The sequence below is a fragment of the Pezoporus flaviventris genome, unplaced genomic scaffold (genome assembly GCF_033815535.1).
Source record: "Pezoporus flaviventris isolate CSIRO_AGI_PZ_B2104156 unplaced genomic scaffold, CSIRO_AGI_Pfla_v1 ptg000001l, whole genome shotgun sequence".
Classification (NCBI taxonomy): Eukaryota; Metazoa; Chordata; class Aves; order Psittaciformes; family Psittacidae; genus Pezoporus; species Pezoporus flaviventris.
This window is the reverse complement of record NW_026892549.1, coordinates 4,061,193-4,083,758: the sequence shown is the minus strand read 5'-3', so window position 1 is coordinate 4,083,758 and position 22,566 is coordinate 4,061,193. Positions and strand designations below refer to the sequence as shown.

The window sequence follows — 22,566 nt, the reverse complement described above, 5'->3', positions numbered from 1 at the left end:
TGAGCCCTGCTGAATCTGTAGAAATATTTGTAGACCAGCGCTTTTCCTGAAGTATCTTCAGCACTGAAATAAGGGCTGGGAAAGATGTTTTACCTTAGGTAATCTAATTGCAACACAGTACAATACTTTGTGTGTTAGCTGGAATAATTTTAAACAACACTTAACAAAGTGGTTTTTCCTGTTGTAGGGAGAGATGATGCTAATCTAAAAGGCCCTCAGACCCTGACTTTATTTCACACCTTTATCTTTTGGGAGATCTGCTCGATCTCAGTTTCTTACAAGTGGAACAACGTTGTGGGAAGAGCAGGGGTGGAAAACAGCTTCTTGTGGGCTCCTTAGAGGCTTGACTTTTCTGGTACTGATTCAGCCATGATGAAGCCAGCCCAGCTATCTGCATACTAAATTGTTTTTTAAAACAAATACTGATAATATTTTAGCTGAAAATACTTTTGATATCACTTTTAGAAGACTACTTGAGAAGTCATACCTCAGCCCCGTGCTCTGCTAAATTCACGGTTTAGGTTTGGAAGGTTTTTAAGCTAAACTGTTGATGTGCTACTAATATGCATTATATTTGGGGAAAGCTTTTTGAATGGCATCAGATTCTAAATTGCCCTTCTAATTTGAGCAATTACAGGCGACTTTTTGGAAGTGTTCAATGGTCACAAAGCTGGCTCTTGTCTCTGAGAAAACCCTTCTCAACTACTTTGGTGCGTTGATACTTTCAACACCTAGACCACTGCTGATCTGTTCAAAAGGCTCCCACTTACTTCCAGTTAGTGACGGAAATGCTGGGATTTCTTTTTTTTTTTTTTTTTTCAAATTAAGTAGAAACCTTCACCTGGCTCAGACCCAGTTTCTATTCCCCGAAAACATTCTTCATTTTCACTGACAGATCTCCTGACATTGCTAAGACTAGCAATCATTTCCTGAGAGCTCCTCAAGCAAGGTGAGACCTGTTCAGTTCTTGGATGGCTGCTAACAAGGGAAACTCACTGGCCTGCAGGAAGTGATTAGGATCACCATTTGGAGCACCCTCCTCAGCCTGTGCTGGTGTTGCAGGGATGCAGCCTCTTAGACTGCAGAGCAAAACCTGTTTTCTCCTCCTTCAGATCTCTCAGATACGGTAATGCCGCCCACTTTCGGTGTGCCTGAAGTGATGTTTAATCCTCTGCGCACTTCATGTGGCACTATTGAATTTCACTTATCGTCATTATTGATGAGTGACACAGAGGTTAAATGATTCGCATAAAGACATTTAGCTCAAAAAAAAAATAAAAATTAATACATCACTTTTCAGTCAGTTGAGACACTTTGCTCAGATGCCAGTCAGATGGGTAAGTGCAACAGGCAGGTACCTTCTCAGAGGGCTGCTACGCCAGCTAGGAAGCATGGCCAATAAAGCCACCTGGAGATTACCAGGCTCTTGCTATACAATAGCTGTGCAGCCAGGGAAAAGCATGTTAGTTTCCAGCAGCTTGGCCAAGGCGCAGAGGCTGGGAGTGCCTTTGCTCCAAGGTCTGCAGCCAAGGGCAGGATGCTGGCGTTGCCAAAGGGTGGGGCAGCCCACCTACAGACTGCGGGCCTGGGGCTGCTTTGCCTTTCCAGGCTTGCTGCGAATCAGCCCCAGCAGCGCACCTCAGTCGCTGTTGCTGCCACGGCTGTTTCCATCTGGGCAGGTGGCTGAAGCTCTTCACGCACTGTACGACTGCTGTGCCACCAGTAACACTGCCTTTTCAGGTGATGGCTGCTTGAGCGACTGGTCAACTGAGTAGTGAGCAAAAGAGGTAACAGATAAAAATGGTGCTTTTTTCCCCAAAAAATCCTTTATGTGAAGCTCTTAGAGAGATAAACTCTTCAAAAATAGATCTCTCATAGTCACATAAGCATCACTACTTTGTTTTGTTTTCATCAGGGCCAGTAACCCCTCATGGTCCCTGAAATTTTGCAGATGGGAGATGCACTGGGAAACACAAAGCCGTGAAGAATATCAGCCCTGCTTCGTCCGGAGTTTTGCTTCCTTCCCTGCTGCTCTCCTCATTTCATCTGACCTATTTTAACCACTACCACTGCACTGTCGTACGAACCTTGGTACTTTGGCCAACATCCAGCTGTGAAATACGTGCTCTTCTTCTACATGATTCCCTCTGCAGGTGTCAGGAAAGCTGTTCCTCATGCTCCAGCATCAAAAAGTGTAACTGTCTGTCAAACCCTGGCAGAGAGGATGTTTGTATGCGCAGAGCACTCTGGAGTCTTTACCAAAGAGGAACAGAAAAGTCATAGCGACAGGGGAGAGAAAGGGTATTTGTGAAAGTTGTCTTTATAGGTAGGCTTTCTGTAGAGTGAACAGAGAGACAAAGGAAAGGGAGAGACTCTTTAGAAGATATTAGGAGCATCAGACCAAGCTTCTGCTTTAAAGCCCTTCCTTAAACATCCTTTCTTTATGGAAACTAGCCTGAGTTGTACTTTGTAAGAGTGGAGACTAGCCAGAGCAACCTAGACCAAATGCTTATGAAACCCTGTGCCCTGTTTCCTGGTGCAGGAGCTGCCTTTTGGGGGTACTGCCATGCCTGCTGCTCCTTTCTGATACAGCCCTATAAAAGGTGGTAAAGATGTGATGTCAAAATAGCCTCCAATGGACAGACATAGCAGCAAGATTTTGCTTTTCAGTAAGCCACTGATACTTAGAGAGACATCTCCAGAAAGTGCACTGGAGTGCAGCATAGCAGCTCTTTCAAAGTTGACAGCAGGAAGGCCACCATGACCCCTGCATATCTGCCCAACCTGCCATAGCAGGGAAAATGGAAATAGGAAGAGACCTTTGTAATGAACCAGTGGTGCTAGTGCAATTGGAGGAAGTTACAGTTGTCACAAGCCTTCAGCATGTGTGAAAGCATCACTTTTTTCTTTAATTTTATTTTTACAGCAAACATTTTTAATATAGCCATTTTAAGTTTTACATGAAACATACATCAAGAAGAAATAAGTATATTGGCCACAACATAGGTTGTTTTGTAGCTTCTAAATTTCTTAAGTGTTAGGTCATTTTACTTACAAGTTAAATAGCTGTCTGCAAGAGGCCTTGGTTGGTCATAAATTGTCCTTCCAATAATATAAACCACACCATTTATTTACAACATGTATGCTCTTCCAAGTAGATCCAGCAGCTCATAAAGAACAAGAGCGCCTATGTCATCTCTACTGAGACCACTGCAATAAAAACCCATTGGAATGACTGTGCAATCAGATCCAGCAACAGTAGCTTTTATGGGCTCTTTCTCCCCTCCAGGAAAACCTGAGATACTAGTGCAATATTAAAGAGCTGTGATGGTTTTACCCATAGTGGGATCTTAATACTCCTATGCTCCCACAGGTTTTGGGAGTGGAGTGAGGTTAACACTCACTGAAGAGGGTCAGAATCAGCCTTGTTAGGATGGTTTGCTTTCATAAGGGATATGATTGATTAAAAAGAAGGTTAATTGAATCTTATGCAGCTGCCACAGTAGTATAAACTCCAGTCTCTGGCTTATAAACAACATTTGCTGCAGAAGGGTTATTACCTGCCAACAATTGGAGCAATAAGCCTTTTGATCCCTGTGTATTCCAGGATGGCAAAAGCAGTAAAAACGGAAGTGCTGGTACCTGACCTTGGGTAGGCTCTTAGGAAATCTTAGCTCAGTTTAAGTAATAAATATGCTAATACACTGGCAGAGGTGTGCCCTGATCAAACTCTGAAGTGAAATACCCCCTAAAAGCAGCATTTGATCTAGATTAGAAACCCACTTTAAGCGTTTAAAGTACAAAAGCAGTAGGAGCTGATCTGAGTCCCCAAAGCCTTTCGTCAACAGAAAAGCTCTGAACAATTTCCTTTTAATAATATTACTGTTTGTTTTTTTTTTTAATGTGATTTCTGTAGTTTTTGGACAGCACAGAGGGGTGTGATATTTATCCCATGGATTTGCAGACTAGCAGGATCATTAACACATTAATCAACATCTTGTTCACTGGCTCAACCTCAGACAGTGCTGAGGGTGACTAGCTTAATGCAAGAGATACACAGCAGCATGGGATTCATCTCACCCTACTGGTGAAGGTACCTAATCTAAACTGGTTACACGGTGTTTCCGTGCAATGTCTTGCAGAGGAAAAGTCACCCCATCCTACATGTCCAAACAGGAAAGGTTAATTCTACTTTAGGATATGCCAATCTTTTGCCATGGATTATAAGAGAACCCTGATGATAGGGTAAGGATTTGTCCCAAACATACCTGATTTTACCAATCAGCTCAGCAGAGAACCTGCATGGAGGAAAATGAAGACATCCCCTTCAGTAGCTTCTGCATGAAACTGCTGGCTCCTAGGAACCAGGTGTCATGGCTGATCCAATGGCCAACTGCTTTGCTCAACAGCTGACTTCATTCCAAGCTCATTGCTCTGCCCATGAGGATCACCTCTGAATAGCTTCCCCACCCTCTCTTAAAGCTGTTGCCCTATCTACACCAACCCACTTCTATGAAACCAAGTTGAAAATCAGTCTCTTGAGACTACAAACCCTTGATCACAACCAATGTATCTGTTGCTCACTGTATCACTGCTTCCCATCACACACATAATGGACAGATTCATTTCTCCTTCCTCCAAAACCAATATTCAACTTGTCGCTGTCGTGGACTATCACAGCTCTGCTGATCTGTCCTGTTTCTGTCTCTTTTTGGGCACTGATCAAGACAGTCAACAAGCCATTTTACCATGAATCTTCTAGTTGCCAAATTTTCCAGCCCTTGCTTTAAGCCCTTCTCCTGTGCTGTTCTTGCTGCAGTGTCATCCTCAGCCTTGGTGCCTGTTTTTCTGCACCTCTATCGCATTGTTGAGTGGAAGCTCAAGGCAAGACCATTTCACATCCATGCAGTGACTCACACACCAGCCCCATCAGCTCCTCACCAGCTGCTCCTAAGCGTCACCAGAGTCCACTGACTCTGTTGGTGTGATGACAGACCAAGACCAACCACCATTACCAAACAAAAACCAGTAACAACAGACACAAGGAATTATGAAAAAAATTACTTTTTAATGTACAAAAGGTTTATATACAGGTTCAGCATGTTACCTCCATTCTTATGATGTAGAAAACAGCTATAAATGTTCTTAAGATATAAATTTGAAAGAACAATTCACCTACAGTACTCTTAGCAATGATGTCTTCTATACATAATATATACAGTGCTGGAATGGTTATTTTAATACTTTTTCAGTAAATGAAGGACCACCACTGAAAAGTCTGAGAAATCTCAAGTCATCGGAGATTTGGTTTTGCTTTTGTATTTGATCTTTCGCTAATGAGATATCTGTGAAGAGGGACTCAGTAGCCATCATTGCCCTACGCAGCTGTTCAAAAAAATCAGATTAGCAGCTGAAGGACACACAAAAGCCTGATCCATCTCAGCACAAGGGATGCCCAGTTGTACTCCAAGCATCCAGGACAACATACAATGTCCTAAAATATGTACTGCCCTTTTTCATAAATGGAAAGGCAAGGGCAAGGTCAGTAACTACAGGAGGATATATACAGCAGACTATAAAACAATCCCTTTAGACACAACTTTCATGGGAGACACAAACAAACAGCCAGGCACCTTGCTTCGCTTTCCTGTCCTCATGCACCCTGGACATCAGCAAGAGTCATGGTGGCCTTGAGGGGTGAAGGGTGGAGGTGAGAGTGTCCTGTGTGCACCCTCTGCATTTGGGATGAGGACGGGTGAGACCGCAGGATGCAGAGTAGCACCTCCCTGAAACAGCTGTACCAAGGGCTACCCAGCAGCAGCTCTGCCCCAGCCCACCACTGCCAAGCATAGTTGTTTTGTACTGGTATCCAGAAGGTTTGCCTGGAAGTAACACATGGCATTTTCATGCCAGCCCCTGGTGATGCTTTGAAGAGTGAGCCTGACATCAGTTTGTGCAAAAGGAAAACAGCGATACCAGAAAGCACCTCTATAGAGCTGTCCCTGTCCTGTTCAGGGGACAGAGGCAGATGCAAGTGAGAACACCACATACGTATAGGGGGAGGAGGGGATACAGGAAGGGGAAAGTGAAGCTTTTCTAGTCAAACTGTGAGAATATGGGGAGGGATGTCACACTTGTTCCCTGCCCTTCAACATATGGGATACAAAGCACTGGATGCTATCAAAGCAGAATGAGGAGAGCTGTCTTTGTCCAATGCAGTCGGAAGTTAAGCAAAGCCTCCTTTCCAAGCACATGCACCCCACCACTTATACCCTTTTCCCTAATGACAGTAAAAATAAATAATGCAACTGAGACTTAATTCAGTGCCAGATAGGACAGGTCTGGAAACAGCTGGTCATTATTACAAGCAGTTGTATTTTGGTGCAGGATTTGGCTTTGGGAGGTCCTGCTCCTCCCATCTCTTCACCAAGGACACTTCCAGGAGATTCTCACTGACCAAACTACCATTTTGACTCAAATCCTCTTTTGCAATTAGCCAGATGCTTGCTTACACTGTAGACTGCAGGTGCAGTGCTGAATGGAACCAGGAGGGTACAAAGAGTATATATATATACACTGTAGCACAAAGCACTAGCCAAACTAATGTCCTGGGCTTTCCATGGTATATTTTTTGGATACAGCAGCTCTTTTGATGCTGACCAAAGCTGTGGGACATGTTAACGTAGCACTGGGTGCATGCCAACCAGTGTCCTTGTAGGGCAGCGTGTATTAGCTCATGCTTGGCCTTGCATCAGTGCGGCCACACACCTGTTGCATGCATGGAGCCCAGGCAGAGCCCTGCATGGAGCACATTACACAGACAAAACCTGGACAGATAAACCAGCTCCCACAATGCTTGCACAGTGCTGACCGAGCTGAAACAACCATAAAATTCTCTCCATCACCATCACTTTTGTATGCGAGCACCTCAACATGGAAAACCCAACTGAAAGTGAAGCCGTTGCAAAGCTGCACAGGGATATGGTAATGCATGCTTCAGAGATGTGACATTACAGATGCACGCGGGGCCCCCGCAAAAAGTCACTGTGCTCAGAAGGCGCAAAGTTATGCGTGTGTGTCAGTCTGCATGCTGGAGCCTTCTTGCCACGGGGGGATTATTTCCCAGTGATTGCTGTTCCCAGGCCTCTGCTCCACTCTGCACATGAGATAAACCACGTTGTAAACACATCTGATCAAAGTGTGCATTCACCTTTTATGTGTCTCATCAATGTGTCTTTCCAATGTTTTCTCAGAAACACCACTATGTTTTTATAAATGTACATTTTATATACGCTTCTGGCAATACACTATGTTTGATTTTTAAAGGAAGAGAGGCCTTGGCTACTTAGCAAGAAAGCATGGTAAGGCACTTTCCTGAGAAGCTGTTTGGAATCAACGCTCTTTGCAAGGTACAAAGGTATTTATGGTATAAAACAATACTGCTGGCAGAGGGCTTGTTTGGAGACGTAACTAAACCCTACTCTCATCAGAGCAGAATACATAATATGGCTTTTATTCTGATCAAAACCACATCCTCCCGTTTCTTTCTGGGGTGGGTTGAAATGTGAGTTTTTGCAAACATAACTAAGGGAAAATGGTGGGGAGTGCTATTTAAAGGGCTGCTGGGGAGGGAGGGTTTCGTCTCTAACCACGCTCATGCTGTCTCCTAGCTTGATGGTGATACTGTTCAGTGCTCTGGGAAACCAAGCCAGAAAATAATACTAGAGGTGCACCCATGTGGTGCTGAACTGCCTGGATATAGTTTGCATAATTCTGTACAGAGACTTTAAAAAAGAATTATTTTGAATCCCTTTAATGTATTTAATACTTATAAAAAACCCCTATGCTATTGAAACAGATTATTTTTGAAAAGCACATTCATAAAACTGCTTCATGCAGAGCCCCTTAGATAGAGCTAAGGCTTTGTGCTTTACTGTTATGACATCATGTTTAGAAATTTACTCTCTTCTGCCAGCGTGGTTAGCATGGAGCTCATATCGCCTATCGCCATATTGCTTATTCCTGTGGGTATGGTAGGCAGTGTCAGAGAGTTTCGTGGAGTCGTCAGGCGAGAGGAGTTCTGGGAGAGGTTCTGCAGGATGCTGGGGCTCAGGGTTCCAGACATCAGGCTCGAATGATCCCCATCGTCCATGATGGCATCAAAATCTATCTGGGGCGGCTCAAGACCTTGCGAGTCCACCGTACTGGACACCTGGTTCGCACCTGGGGAAGGCAGAGTGGCCGGCTTGCTGCTCAGTGCACACTGCTGCTGTCTGACCCGGCAGTCCGTGTGATTATCGAAGCTGCTGTTCTGTTCGTACATGTGGATTTGACCATAATAGTACATCAAGTTGTTTTCCCTTGTGCCATCCATGCACTGCTGGGCTGGTGCTGGCAACATGTCACTGGCTCTTTTATGCACAGCCTCTGCTGCCTCCTGGCCTGGGCTACTATTGTTTGTAGGGTGGGGAGTTCTCATGTAGCTCAGCTGCTGCACAGTGCGGAGGCCTCGGGATCTGTTGGCTGGGCTGGGTTCTGGCGGAGGATGAGGCTGGACCATGCCGGGTGCATACGCCTGTGCCACTGAGCCCATCATGTTCTGCTGAGGCTCAAAGCTGGGCTGGCTGGAAGTCATGACGGGCTGATGAAAGGCCTCCTGAGCCATGGGGAAGTTCAGGTGGGTTGCCTGAGCCGAGTAGTTCTGCTGGCTCGGCTCGTGCATGACCTGGCCCAGCATTGTGTGCTCGCTGTTGCTGCCAACCATTAAAGAAGGGTCAGTTGCCATATCCATTTGCTGAGGGTGAAGGTGGGGTCCAGACTTTGCTGACATGCTACTACAAGAAGGAGCGATCTGATTTGGGTTGCCACTAATTGCACTGGGGCTCAGCATCTGATGAGGTTGGTTATACCCAGTGTGCACAACCAGATCAGGGTTCATACCAGTGCCTAGGCTCATTGGCTGCTGCCGCAGCTGCATACAGTTTAGCCTTTGGCCATCCATGCTCACATTTCTTTGCATAAAACTCTGCTGTGTTACGTTCATACTGTTCTCCGGCAGCTGCATCTGCTGCTGGTTGTAGTTCTGGTACTGACCAAAGTTCTGCTTCTGCTGGACCACTGCTAAGTTTCCTTGTGAAAACTGTTGCTTCGACTGATTAGACATCATATCAACTGTACCTGAGCTGACTTCATTCCACTGGACCGGCATGTTATTTTTATTCATGTCTGAGGAAGCATCAAAGCTCATGGGACACTCTGCCATCATGGGTCCTAAGTGGCTCAGGCTCGCCTCAGCCACAGCCATCCTGCGCTGGCTGGGCAAGGCTGGAGGCTGCAGCTTCCCGCTTCCCTGGAAGCTCTGCATCTCATTGCTATACCCCATGGAAGTGCTCTCAACTGCTGTCCCATTGCTCTGGGATTTGATGTACTGCACCACGTCATCTGGCAGCATAATGTCATCATCTCCGATGGGCGCCTCCGTCTCCCCAGACATGGCCTCCATGGCAATGTTTTCACTGATGCTCAGTGGCCGGGGTGAGTAGGTGTGCCGGGGCAGGCTCCCGTCCGAGCGCCCATAGCTCTGGAGGCCAAAATTCCTCCTGTCTGCGGGGTGTGGAGGATGGAAGGGGTTCATGTTGCTGGTGCTGTTGAAGCGGTGAACTCGTGGGAGGGCCTGGGGGTCTCCAGCAGGTCTCCTCACTGGGTCACTTGCCCTCCTCGTGCAGTTGCCCGGCACCTCGTGGGGAAATGCGGCAGCTGATGGATAGCCATAGGTGTTACCATCGCTGCAACGCCTGGGTCCTGGGGGGAGGCGGATGGAGGGCAAGGTGGGGTCTGGTCCATCCATTAGTGAGATCCTGTTCTTCAGGGTCATCCTCTCCATGTTTGGCAGGGGAGTTGGGGGAGGGCCCCCTGTGGCAGCAGCATACTTGGCTTTCAGCCTATAGTGTTGAGCTGGTGTGAGGTTCAGCAGACCCGGCATGCCGCTGCACTGGCTTGCCTCACTCGACCGACGGGAGGCGTCCGTTGAAATTGGGTCATAGGAGTCAGCAGAGCTCGTGTTATTGGGACGGTGCCCAAGCTGCGAAGCCTCGCTGGAACGGCGGCTGGAGAAGTAGGGGGAGATCCCTGATGATCTGCGGCTGACGGTGTAGGCAGAGCTGATGGTGCTTGTTGTGCTATCACGGCGCTCGTTGAGTTGGTTCAGCATCGTAACCTCACTGACAGACAGCTCCATTATTCTAGGATTAGGCAGCGTAGCAGAAGAACCACCACTATTTTCTAGAATGGAGCCTGAGAGAAAGGTTACAGGGAAGAAAAGATTCAGTTAGCTGAGAAATTTCACTTGGTAGTGTTCTTAGTGCCAAATACAGACACCCCAAATATTTTATTGGAACTACAGTGAATTTCATTTGCTGCCAGTGAATTCAAAGCCTCTTCTCCAGCACTGTGTCCATGCACAAAGAGCAAGAAGGCTGAGGGGAGAAGATAAGAAGTCCCTGCTGCAGAGTCTTTGCAATGTGTACCCCACTGATACTCAGCTGCTGAGGAAGTGCCTCCATATGGGCCTCTCTTAGAAGGAAAATGTAGGACTGGTGTGAACAGAGCCAAAGGGACAGCACATAGCTACAACCACAGCTGCTCACCGGCACAGATGCACAGCAGTCAGGGATAGGAGGCTGAGAGTCCAAGAGTTGACATTCAAAGGCTCTTCCCAGAGTACACCAAGAAGCTCCAATATACCCCAAGGTTCAGTATAACCCAGGCCCTATGCCTTGGGACTTCCTGGCAAAGCTAAAGCACTGAAGGGTTCATAAAAAAACCTTTATCAGGAATTCCCAACCAGGAGGAAACTAGCATATGAAGCTGCAGGCGACAGCCAGGAGCTCTCAAAGTGACAAAAGGCCTGCCAGAGCAAGATCAGGGATGGAGGGCTTGTCTGGATTGCTGCTGTGCTCCAGCAGTCTCCTAGGAGGCACATTGGCCCTGGGGGAACTGTTACTTCTGGAACAAACCCAAGCAGTCTTGCGCCTACCACTAGGACAGTGAAGACAGCTGTGGCTGGGTCCTGCGCAAGCCCAGAAACATGGACACCAACACCTCTGACTCCCTTCACAGCTCCATAGCACTCAGCATCTGGGCTTCTGTTGCACATCACCAGATGGCTGTGCTTACACCCAAGCTCTGCATTTTACCTGACATCTCTATCCAGCAAGGGCTGACTCAGAGGCAATAAGAAATGATGCTCCTCCAGGGCAGATTCTCTGTTATGAAACCTGAGTCAGACTCTGGAGGGTTCCTACAGCAGACGGCCCACAACCAGAGCTTACCATTTCCTGAGATGGGAGGCAGCTTGGTGTTTCTGGCTTGTGGAGCTGGGCTCACCCATGAGCAGGAATCCTTAACTGTCTTGAGTTTCTCTTTCTTCAGCTGTTCAAGTCGTTGCATCGTCGTCATGTGTTTCCTTAGGTGCAGGCTGACTGTTGAATTACCAGATGAGACTGTTGAGTCCACAACAGGAGCATTGTCATCCAACGCTGTCAGATCTCCCAGACTTCCCCCACTGTGCATGTTCATTTCTACTCCACTGTCATTGTTGTTGGTGCTGCCAAGGGGCGACGGTTCACTGCTGCATGACGACTGGCCACCAGGACTGGACTGACACATCTTGGGGAGGGAAAAGAGAGGCAGTTGGGCAGGTGGAAACATTGATGGAAAAAAACCATAAGCCCAACATCCCCAGCAGGCTCCACATGCTGTGCCCTATCACAGGCTCTCCCCTCTCGTTACCCTTCCCTGCTGCAGAATCTCAGCTCTACCAGAGGGCAGGGGCAACTTCCCTGGGGTTGGAGGGAAGGGCAGAACCCCACAGCTAGAAAAACTACGGTAGATTCAACTGGAGGATGGAGAGAATCCAAATGCTGTTCCTCCAAAAGATTAAGGACAGAGGCTTCTCGAAGAAAATCATCACGTTACCTGGTTGTGCAAGGTATACTGCGGCAAGCACCAGCTTATCTAAAATAAGATCAAGGCCTAAGTATTTCAGACACGATGTATTTCTGTCTTTAAAATACCCTAACATATAATTAGGTTAGCTGACAAACTTCCCAGTCGGATAAAAACCTGGTTCACTGTTTGCAAACTCCCACTTGCAGGTAAGGCAGATAAGCAACATAAATATTTATTTCATTTACATTAGGAATTGCATATCACATTGAATAGCTTATTTGCAGCAGACACTAAATGGTCTGAACTTGCTGCTACCAGACAGGATGCCTTGGATTCTCTGCTCCAGGCCCATGCTCCAGCAAAAAATGGGAGTGCTGAAAAGGCAACATACTTTGCCCCAAGCCAAAGTGGGAGCGCAGGGTGATGCAGTGTTTTACTTTGCTCTCTAGCAGTCCCTATGGGCAGGGCTGACTGCCTCTGATGGCCTCATTGCCCTTAAATGTGGATGACAGAGACTGCAATCCCAGGATTTAATAGCAAGCTGTGATGCTGGAAGAAAGCTGTCAAAGGGAATCCTCAGGCACTGTGTCCTCCCCCTTTTTGCACTCAAGCAAATATCCTCTACCCCTCCCCACTGCTCCCCATGCCTCTGCCTGCACCCTGTGGGGGTTAGCTGGAGACAGGAGGTCTGCAGGAGACCATGCTTTATACAGCTATTTTAATACAAAGGATTTCTTTGCTCACCTTAGTACCGACTGTCCTTAGGAAGGTAGAGTAAGGAAGGGTAAGTGGGAATAAAGAACAGGTTGTTAGGACAAAGACAGCAGAAACAGAAAGGACCATGTTAGTAAAAAGAGGAAGAGGGGAGTGCAGAATACAACACAAATTGCCAACATTCCCCACCCCCTTCCTGTACCTCATCTTCCCTACCTACCCTTTTTTGGGGCCCAGATAAAAAACCCTAGGAGAGACTTCCTACCCATCTCCATCTGTCTGGGATGAGACCCAAAAATAGGCCTCGGAGTGATATGAACCAGTGAAACATCTCACCCCTACCACCACCCTACCCTTAACCAGGAAACAGGAGATGGACATGGACCTGCCAGGTCAGATGTTGCCTGTTAGATGTACACAAGTACACAGCTCTGGATGGGGAAAGCGGACAGGGATATCCGGCTCATGGCCCTGCTGCCAGAGAGACCGCTTGACTGCAACCCCGGGAGCACAGAGCCCTAAGAAAACAACCTCACACTTTCAGACAAACAGGGTGGGGAGCAGTGATTGCATCCATGTTTTCATAGTTAAAAAACATCAAAACACATGGAGCAAGAGTACTGGAGAGAGGTCATTCTGTCCAGTGGTTCTCACACTCAGTCTTTGTAACCCAATACAGAGCCTCATCACAGTAAAACTGTTCCTTCAATCATTTAGAGACACTTTGGATGTGAAAATCCACAGTTCCTTTGAAACATGCTGCTCATTAGTAATGTGTCCAGCAACACCTCCCTTAACATTTTTGAGAAAAATCTTTGTAGCTTCAGGGCATGTTGTTTCATAAGAATAACAGTCTTTCAGCCTGGATTCAAATCAACAAAAGCTTTGGAGCTCAGAGTCCTTTCAGCACTAGTGAGAAGTCTGGGGACTATGAGAACACCCTCCTTTGCAGGTTAATGTCTTTACTGCTGTATCCAGACCATACCCTGCCTCACTCTAAGCTGGTGCAGCAGATCAGAACTTCTGAGTATGAATGTGAAGAAAAACATCAAAAGGCAAAAGTGACTTGCGTGCTGCAATGATCCATCTCCTCCACCAGCAGTGGTGGGCTGAGGAGCAGGTGGGCTCCCTGTATGGGGTGGAAGAGACCCATCACTGTAAACACCTCATTAGCACCATCGACCACACAATTGCCTACTAAGAAGGTGCTGTAATGGCCAGGAGGCTGATAAATGGCCTTCTGCTGGTGGTCACTCATGGGACTGTAAAACGTGACCACAGTTGACTTCAAGCCTGTACTCTGTGGGCCACAGCACCGCTCCCATGTTTATTCCTGGTTTCACTTCCCTGCCTCATCATCCCACTACAGTTTTCTGTGGCATCTGGGAGTCGTGTGCTCCTGTAGACTACAGTACTCCTGTACTTCGAGCAATCTGCTCTAGCTGACCTTGCTGGAGCAGGGAGGTTGGACTAGACAATCACAAGAAGTCCCTGACAACCCCAGAGATTCTGTGCTTCTGAGTATGGAATTGAAATTGCTTTAAGATCCCAGCAGAAGTAAACCAGTTACTTTTATTCCCACTGGCTACATCAGACAGCCCACAACAAACTTGTGCCACGAAAACTGCTGTGCAGCAGCAGCCTGGAAAGAAAACCAGCGAAGGACATGAGGAGGAGAAAATGGACCGCTTAAGCCAGGACTTCTGCTTCAGCTGTTGCTCAGTTAAAATTGGTGAGGTAAGTAAGGCTCATTTGACCACAATGCTCTGAGTTTTACCAGCTTTAACAGCACAAGGAGGCCAAGCTCAACACTGGGCATCACATGGCCCCCATAACTACAAGGGTGAGAATTTGTGATGCTGGGTAGGAAGGCACAAAATGTACTGAACTGTGCTCTGACTTGCAGCTTCATCTCTGGACATGAACTTTAGGGTGTTGGCAGGTGAAGGGCAACTGCCCCTAGAGGTAAATGGCATGCAAATGCTTCATGCCCCCACTGTGTTGGAGAAACTAGGGGCCGTGTCACTTCTGCCAAGAGCAACCGCTCTTACCACAGAATTCTCCGTCTTTATCATTTTGACTTGTAAGCAATCCTCTGTGCTCCTTGTGGTGCTGTTGGCCTCAGGGCTCTCCTCTGAAACTTTGCTGCTCTGCTTGGCACTTGCCTCGTTGTCCCCATTTTCCTTGAGCGGAGGTGGCCTTGGGTGAACATCATTGCGCTGCTTCTTTGTGACGTGGGCATCAGGCCCGTGCACGGTCTTGACGTGTTTCCTGAGGGAGCTAGGGTCTGTGTACCGCTTTGTGCAGCCAGGGATTTTACAGACGTAGGGTTTCTGTCAATAGAAGCAAATCTTGGGTTATATTTAGAACAAGTCCAAATATTCCAGTGTATGGGCCAAGCAAATACAATGTGCACAGCAGCTGGCAGCAGCAAAATGTGGAGCATCTGCTCTGCAGGATTCTATAAGACTGGGATCACTAAGATGTGATATATGGACTGCTGCTGATCCACACAGACCTGGCCAGTCATTTTATGTTGGCTGAACACCTTGTTTTCAGTTTCTGGATTAAAAGACAGCAAAGAATTCATAAAATATTTTCCTAATATTATTTTCCCGTGTATGTGTTTGCTTGGGTAGCCACAGGAATGTTTCCTGATTATGCATGGGAGGGAGGTGATGTAGGGACTGAGCAGAACACATTCTCTCTGCTAAGGTGGGGCCTACACAGAGAAAATGTCCGAGATCTTCTGGCTGATGGAATTCCAGGGAAACCAAGCCAGACTGGATTCGCCCTACCCAATCTATCATACCACTCCAGCACCTGTCACCTTGAAATCTGTTATTGTGCAAAACTAACCACAGGCATGCAATGCTTTTTTCAGACGATAGCACTCTAGTCCCAAATTCATGAATCATTGATTGCCACAGGAAAACAAGGCTGAAGCCACACTTCTGAAAACAGAAGTCAGCAGACAGATACTTTTTGTCTTTCAACTTTTTTCTTTTTTTTTATTATTGAGTTTCCAAATCCAAAGCGTATTAGTGCTGCAGTTGTTTGAGCTGCTGCTGCTGCGCTGGAAGCTCTGAACTCATGACAAGTTCCGCTTTCAGCCTCACAGCTACTCCAAGTATTTTTCTGCCAATGCACTAGGATAGGTCCATGAAAAAAAACAGATGGATGTTGTTTGAAGGCTACCCAAAATGACCATTCCTATTCTCTTTTTTCACCTGTTTTGCAATTTTATCCAGAAGCTTCAGTGTAAAAATACAAAGGATTATATATTCTTTGGAGAAAGCTAGCATCATCACATGAAAAACATTGGAAGTCTGGTTTTCATTCAACAGCATGCTTCCTGACTGATCTTGTCACATCAGTTGAACAAACTAAATCCTCGTAACACTCCACTGATGTAAATATTTAAAAATTGTAAAGCTGGGTATACCAAAGCATAGAAGGTAAAATAGTTCATTTATGAATCTCATGCAACCTTTTGGACAAGGCATTATAGAATTATTACTGGTGCTATTAAAACCTACTCTAAAGAACAGAAGCCCCACCACACATGCTAAAGAACTTGACATAAAATAGTTCAAAAATTTTTTTATAAAGACCCTTTAAGCACTAAAGTTCTGATTTTTCAGAAACTGGTTATTAGGGTAAAACAATCGCTGTTGCTTGGACAGCAGACACTCCACCGCCATTACTATCCTCTTCATCAGGCCATAGCTCCTGCAAGTGAACTGAGCACAACTGCTTTTTTATTGGTGTGCCTTCAGATATCCCGAGTTACCTAGGTTTTGACATCTAATGCAGTGTATGACCTACTGAAGTTGACAATTTGGATATCTCAGATGCCTTCCTCCTACTCCCATACACATACAACATGACAGTTCTCAAGGTGGGAGAACTGGAGGCACCCAGCAGAACTGAATTTCTGCAATTTTACCCATGTTTAGCTTGAATTGGAAAAAATGTCACTGAGTCTTCGGCGTGCTGTGAATTTGTGCCACTCTTTTGTATATGCACTGGAGACCGGTCATGGAAGGAAAGTCTTTTTCCCAGTAGTAACTTTGAAGGTATCCCCTGAAGGTATTCAAATAATCACTCAAAGTTTAAAATGAAATAACACACAGGACATCTCCACAGTCAAACAAAAGCCAGTGTGGTAATATATCCCAAGCCTTGAACAGCAGCATGTTTGTACCATACACCTATATCCTATTAAAGAATGATGGAGACAAACACAGGGAACCTGGAACCTCCCCCTTACAGGACTAATGAATGACTAACTCTGAAAATGTGGTGTATCCCATGTAAACACTGCAAGCTGAGGGAAATACTTAGTAGGTAGCTAGGAACCACAACAGAGTTACTGATGGGTAATGTGAAATATTCACAGCCACAAACTCCTGCTTTGTATCCATGTGGTTTTGTGAGCCAAGGTCTCGGTGCAGTTTGCTAACCTACTTGTCATGGCCACAGCTGATTGCAGGATTCTCACTCACCTGGGTCTGCTGCCCAATACAATGAGCTTTGCCTAGAGGGATGCCACCTGTTGCAAAGGATCATTTTGTAGGTTCCTCAAAAAAAGGGTGTCAAATATATATGACCCAGAGAACCATTACACACAGCCTCCTACAGATCTCTCACAAGTCTTGAGGCATGCCTGTGTTGCATCAAGGAGGATCACTTGGGAAACTGAACCCATCAAAGAAATTACATTTAATAATATAGCCAAAGCCAAAATTCTGCATGTAGGGACATGGGGACACCAGGTGGCCCAACAAGAAGAGAAACTCTGGCCTCCCTAGGAAGGATCCTGGAAAAGCTCTAGAGAGCCACGTTCAAGTGATCTATGGGCAAAACCCAGCTCATGTACTGCTTCACTGTGCACAAACCGGACAAAGTGAGTCTGTATCCAGCACTGAAAGTTGTAGCGGTAGGCTTGATCCATCCACATCAGAATCCTTAGGGATGAAAGTGAGATGTAAAATGGATTTAAGGACAGGAAAAAATGCTGCAGTAAAGGGAATCTTCAGTGGCTTGATTGACTTACTTATTCAGCTTATGAGAAACAAGACTGTAGTGTTATGAGGTGGAAATGGCAACACTGGACATTGGATCCAGCACTGGAGGAAGGCAGAGAAAGTATCCAGGGCTGGAAAACAAGCAATTTCTAATACCTGAAGTGTGAGATTAAATCACAACTGCCTACCTTTCAGAGGAAGAAGCCTTAACAGAGAGCAAACGATGTTTTAGTCAAACACCAGTTACTGGGATTGAAGGCTGCTGAGTGAATGGGAAGTTGCACACCTTGTTGATCCCTCCTGGCCCCAAGGTTGGTGTAGCCTTAAACCAGTCCTAAACTACCCAGTGCCAGTGTGGATATGGATTAATTTTAACCTGTGTCCTGCTGGTGAAGGACAATTCTGATGTTTAGGTTCATATCGAAACCAATTAAAGTAACACTGGGATCTGAGTCATTCATTGGGTACATCTCAGCATCACACAGCATGAAAGTGCATCCTAGACTTTGAGTCCTTATTCTGACTCTAACAAAATCTCTGAAACCTAAAAAGTTTTGGTTATCACCGACACCTGTTATGCCAGATACAGAAATACTCCCAACAAGCCCTTTGTAGACACAGCATCACTTTGAAAAGCTGTCATCCATACCAATTGTGTTCCATTCTCCAACAGTCTATATTTAACTGCTGCAAATTAGGCTACACACTAAATTCTTCATGGCTGCAAACACTATTAGAACTTTGGAGTGTTGTTTTTTCTTCCCCTGTCAGCTAATTAGTGGTAATACAAATTTCAATCGTTGGCTGTGGTTGATTGCAACAGACCATCACACACGTTACAATAAAGGCAATTTCCTCTGCTCCGCAACTACTAATAGTAAGTCTTAATTAGCCAAGGTTAACAAAGCATTGCATTGTGCTCTGTCATTGTACATCAAACGATGGAGGGAGTATTATTTCCAGAGCGTCAGGATGCAGGGTAGCAGTTATACTACTGCAAGTCTGCTTTACAGTAACATTAAACACCACATGCACAACTGTACAACCCTATTTGCACTATTAAAAATTATAAATCTGGAAATGCATTTTTTAATTTCCAAAGCCAATTAAAAAGTTTGCATACTTTAACATCTGTTTATGGTTTCAAACATTGCTTTCATAAATATAAAGCTAATGTGGTCTGGCTTTCCAGCAAAATAAATCCCATTAAAAAATAAGAAAAACCTCTCATTACAGTGGGTTTCTTTTTACATGAGTCCAGCGTGTAAAGTGTATGTTTATTGTGAGCAAAATAAAAAAACCCAACCCTCCACTGAGCTGCGGTGAGCCCAGGCTTACCTCATTGGAATGTGTCCTGTTCTGGTGCTTGGCTCTGTCCGAGGCATTGGAAAAGGCTTTATTGCAGCCTTCGTGTTCACAGACGTAAGGTTTTTCTCCAGTGTGGGACCTCAGGTGTGTCTTTAAGTTCTCCAGGCGGGAATAGGCTTTGGAGCAACCCTCAAACTAAAATAAAAAAAAAACCAAAACAAAACAAAACATAAGAGGAGTGATTAATTAACCAGAAAAAATTTATTCTCCCCCCTGCTTAAGCCCTTCTCATCTGTTTCTCATTCTTTCTTTTTAACTTCCCTTTAAAGGACTTGTGTTTTAGGAAACAACATCCACTTTGTTGGGAGAACTCACTTCCCTAGGCTGGCTGAGAGTTTCAGCAGTGAGTCATGTTTAAGGTGCTGCTCCTTGTTGGGTACCCACCTGACATTTCAACAAGAGACTCTTTTTTCCAGCAGGGTTGAACACCCCTCCACTCCTACAAGGGCTCTCTTAGCCCTTCCCACCATCTGTCTGCAGCTAACACACTCAGAAGCGGAGGACCTCTCCCTCCCACCAGACAACTGACAGCTTCTTGACAGTGTGACCAGCTTTGCAATCTCAATAGCACCAGCACTAGAGATGCCAGACCATTCTCTTAACACACAAGCAGAAATCTAGCAAGCTTTGAAGTTTCCCAAATTACAGCTTGGGCCTACCCTCGGAGGATGCTGTGGTCAGGTGGTCTGACATTACCAGTTTAAAAAACAAGACTCTCAGTCTTGAAGACAGATGGATATTTGGATGACAGAACAGGCCAGGAAGCTTCCTACTGGAAGGAACCCAGCTGCCCACACAACGAGAAGGAGCAGCTTAGGAAACATGGTGAGGCTTTGGATGATGTAAGTACTGACACCCTTCACTCTGGCTGGGCTGGAGGCTTCTGCCTGCACCTGCCCTGTCTGCAGCAGGGGAGGGTTTCATCTCAAACCAAGAAAGCCACCTTAAACACTTTTTGACCAAACAAATGGGAACTTACAAACACTGGAAGAAGTTTAAAGAAATGCAACACCCTCTTCTAGCTAAATGCTGCACTCACTGTTCAGCTGGGAGCATTGAAAAGTCCATGTTGCACTTCCTATGCAAGCACCTTAAAACATACTCTAAACTTCAACAGTCTCTTCCGTTGTAATGTATGCAAGCCTCGAGGTATTGTATTTTAGCCAGTTCACTCAAATGCATTTGCAAGTTCAGTCCAGGTGTGACAGGACTTCACATGGCTCTGTTGGGTCTTAGCCAGTGAAGAAACGGTATCAGAGCAGGACAGATCACGCAAAGTGTCTGATTACCCTGTGGGCAGCTATGTGGTTCTATGTGTCCAGAAATATGGACCTTTTGGGCAGAGGCCAAAGGCAGCTGCATGCAATAGCAATGGTACCTGTCTCTTTGTGCTCCACAGGCATAGGACTCATCTGCACTGCTAAGGGGCCAGGCACACATGCAGCCCATGAAACCCATTAAGCATGTGGGCACAGGTTAATCCCGTATAACTTTGTTGTGCTGGAAAAGAAGTGGGGTTACTTAAGCTTCGTTTTAAGGCCTACAATAGGGATGGTGGACTTAAAGCACATTTGCCCCACTTTCTTGAGATACCCAGTTCTGTTCAATGACAGTAGGGGCACCCTGAAAGAGCCGATTTCTTCCACAGCTTTGTCAGGGTGGGTTGGATCCAGTATCCTTTCCTCAGACAACTTTCATTAGCCCATTTGGACCACAGAATACGCCACAGCTTTGAGGTAGTACAGTATATCCTGTTCTTCTTTTGCCCTGTACAAAGAGTCCTTTACAACTCAAATTGCTTGCAGTTACTGAAATACATAATTCCACTTGCTGGAAAACAAAGGGAACTCAGCATGAGGCAACTTATGTGTCCATTCTGGTTTTGCTAGATACTGACACAAAAATGAACAGTTATTAAGAACAAAAGTACAGAGGCCATATTTTCAAGTAAGATCCTCTCAGCAAAGCACGCTGCGCATGTTCAAAGCAGTCGTTCCCACTCTTACGTGTGGATTTGATTATGTCAGTGGGAGTTCTGGCTGTCATCTGTTGAAATAATCCTTGACAAAATCCCAGGCTGCAATTTGGCTCATGTGTAGCTTTATGTACACCACAAACTTCTTGTCTGAAACAAATGGCACTTTGAAAAAAATCACTGACAGATTTAGACAAAGAATGCTCTGCCACAGAAGGGCACTGTCTGCAGAGCTGCCATGTATACCAGGCAATTGGAAACCAGTGGTGCGCCAGTTCAGAGAGCTGCTGCAACATACTGCATTTGAAGGACTGCAGCTCTCCAGGAGGCAGAGGATGACTTGAGATTCAAACACAGCCTTGCTATTGCTCCAGTTTGTCACAACTAAGGCTTGAAACAAGCAGGACTGTGCAGCAGATTGAGCTTTTTCCTGCTCCATTACAGCACTGAATAAGATTCAGTCCTTGTTGCTTTTTGTCTTCTTTCTACCAGCAATGGCAGGGCTAGACTTTCTCTCCTTACTTTGTAGCACATTGATGATCAACATCCCTTGATACTTTTAAGGAACACTGGCAACAAAGGACATAGCCCTCTGCCCCAGGGAGCTTATATTCTGAATTAGATGAACACAGGGCTGGAAGATTGATAAAGGAATCATGCAGCAAGCAAATCATAAACATCCTAATATTTGTAAGAAGGAGCTGGAGCAGAGCCAGGGAGGGAGCAGGGCTGGAAGTGACTAATGGCAAAGAAGAGGAGGACGATATGGAAGGAGGGCTCAAACATCTGCTGAGCAGAGAGACTCATCCCTGAGACTCTGAGGAGAGGAACAGTGTAACACTGACAGCGGAGGAGGTATGAAAAACTGGCAGGAGAAGAAGACAGGGAGCAGAGGATGAAGGCAGGGATCAAAAGACAGGGATGGACCTTCAGGAGGAAAAAGGGCTGAAGCATATGTGAAAAGAGATGGTGAACACCTCTCCTACCAGTTGATCACAGCCACTAAACTCCCCAGCTTGCTTGTCTTTTGTGCCCCCATCAGGCATCCTTGGCTGCCCCATGTCAGAAAGGAGTGCAGTGGCAGACTCCATGTGTGAGGGCAGATAAGGGCTTTAATATCTTGAGGTCGAGGTGGAGGTGAGCCCTGCTCTCTCATGTGCCAGGTGAACAGTACCCACAGGGCTGAGAGACAAAATAGCACTCCATGCTCCTTCTCAGGCAGTGTTTAACACCAGGTACAGTACTTCTTGCATGCAGAAAGTCTGGGGACTGAGATCCTCTTGGGGTTTAATTACTCAGCAGTTGACCTCATCTCTGGATTAAGAAAGCAGAGACAGGAGATGTTGGCCCAGCATCCCAGGCTGGATACAGGCCTGTGTGCACACTCATGCACGTGACTGAGGGAAACTCACAGTCCCAGCAGCAGCACTGGGTGATGCTAAGTTAGACATGAGTAGGGTTAGGTGGTTCCCCACAGTGTGCTGGTACTGGATTTCCTTCTTGGATGTAAACAATTAAATTGGCTGCTTT

At 45.9% G+C, this 22,566-nt stretch overlaps 1 protein-coding gene across 3 annotated transcripts in view; it reads right to left on the bottom strand.

Moving 5' to 3' along the window:
- Positions 1–5,876: 5,876 nt before the first annotated feature.
- Positions 5,877–22,566, bottom strand: part of GLI2 (GLI family zinc finger 2) — a 200,002-nt gene continuing 183,312 nt past the window's right edge. For all 3 annotated transcript variants that reach the window (XM_061465155.1, XM_061465082.1, XM_061465233.1), the window contains 4 exons: positions 19,032–19,196; positions 14,715–14,996; positions 11,331–11,667; positions 5,877–10,293 (listed from right to left, as the gene is read on the bottom strand). In XM_061465155.1, the coding sequence (XP_061321139.1) occupies positions 7,937–10,293; positions 11,331–11,667; positions 14,715–14,996; positions 19,032–19,196 (3,141 nt within the window). In that variant the 3' untranslated portion in view covers positions 5,877–7,936. The remainder of the gene's footprint in view (positions 10,294–11,330; positions 11,668–14,714; positions 14,997–19,031; positions 19,197–22,566) is intronic.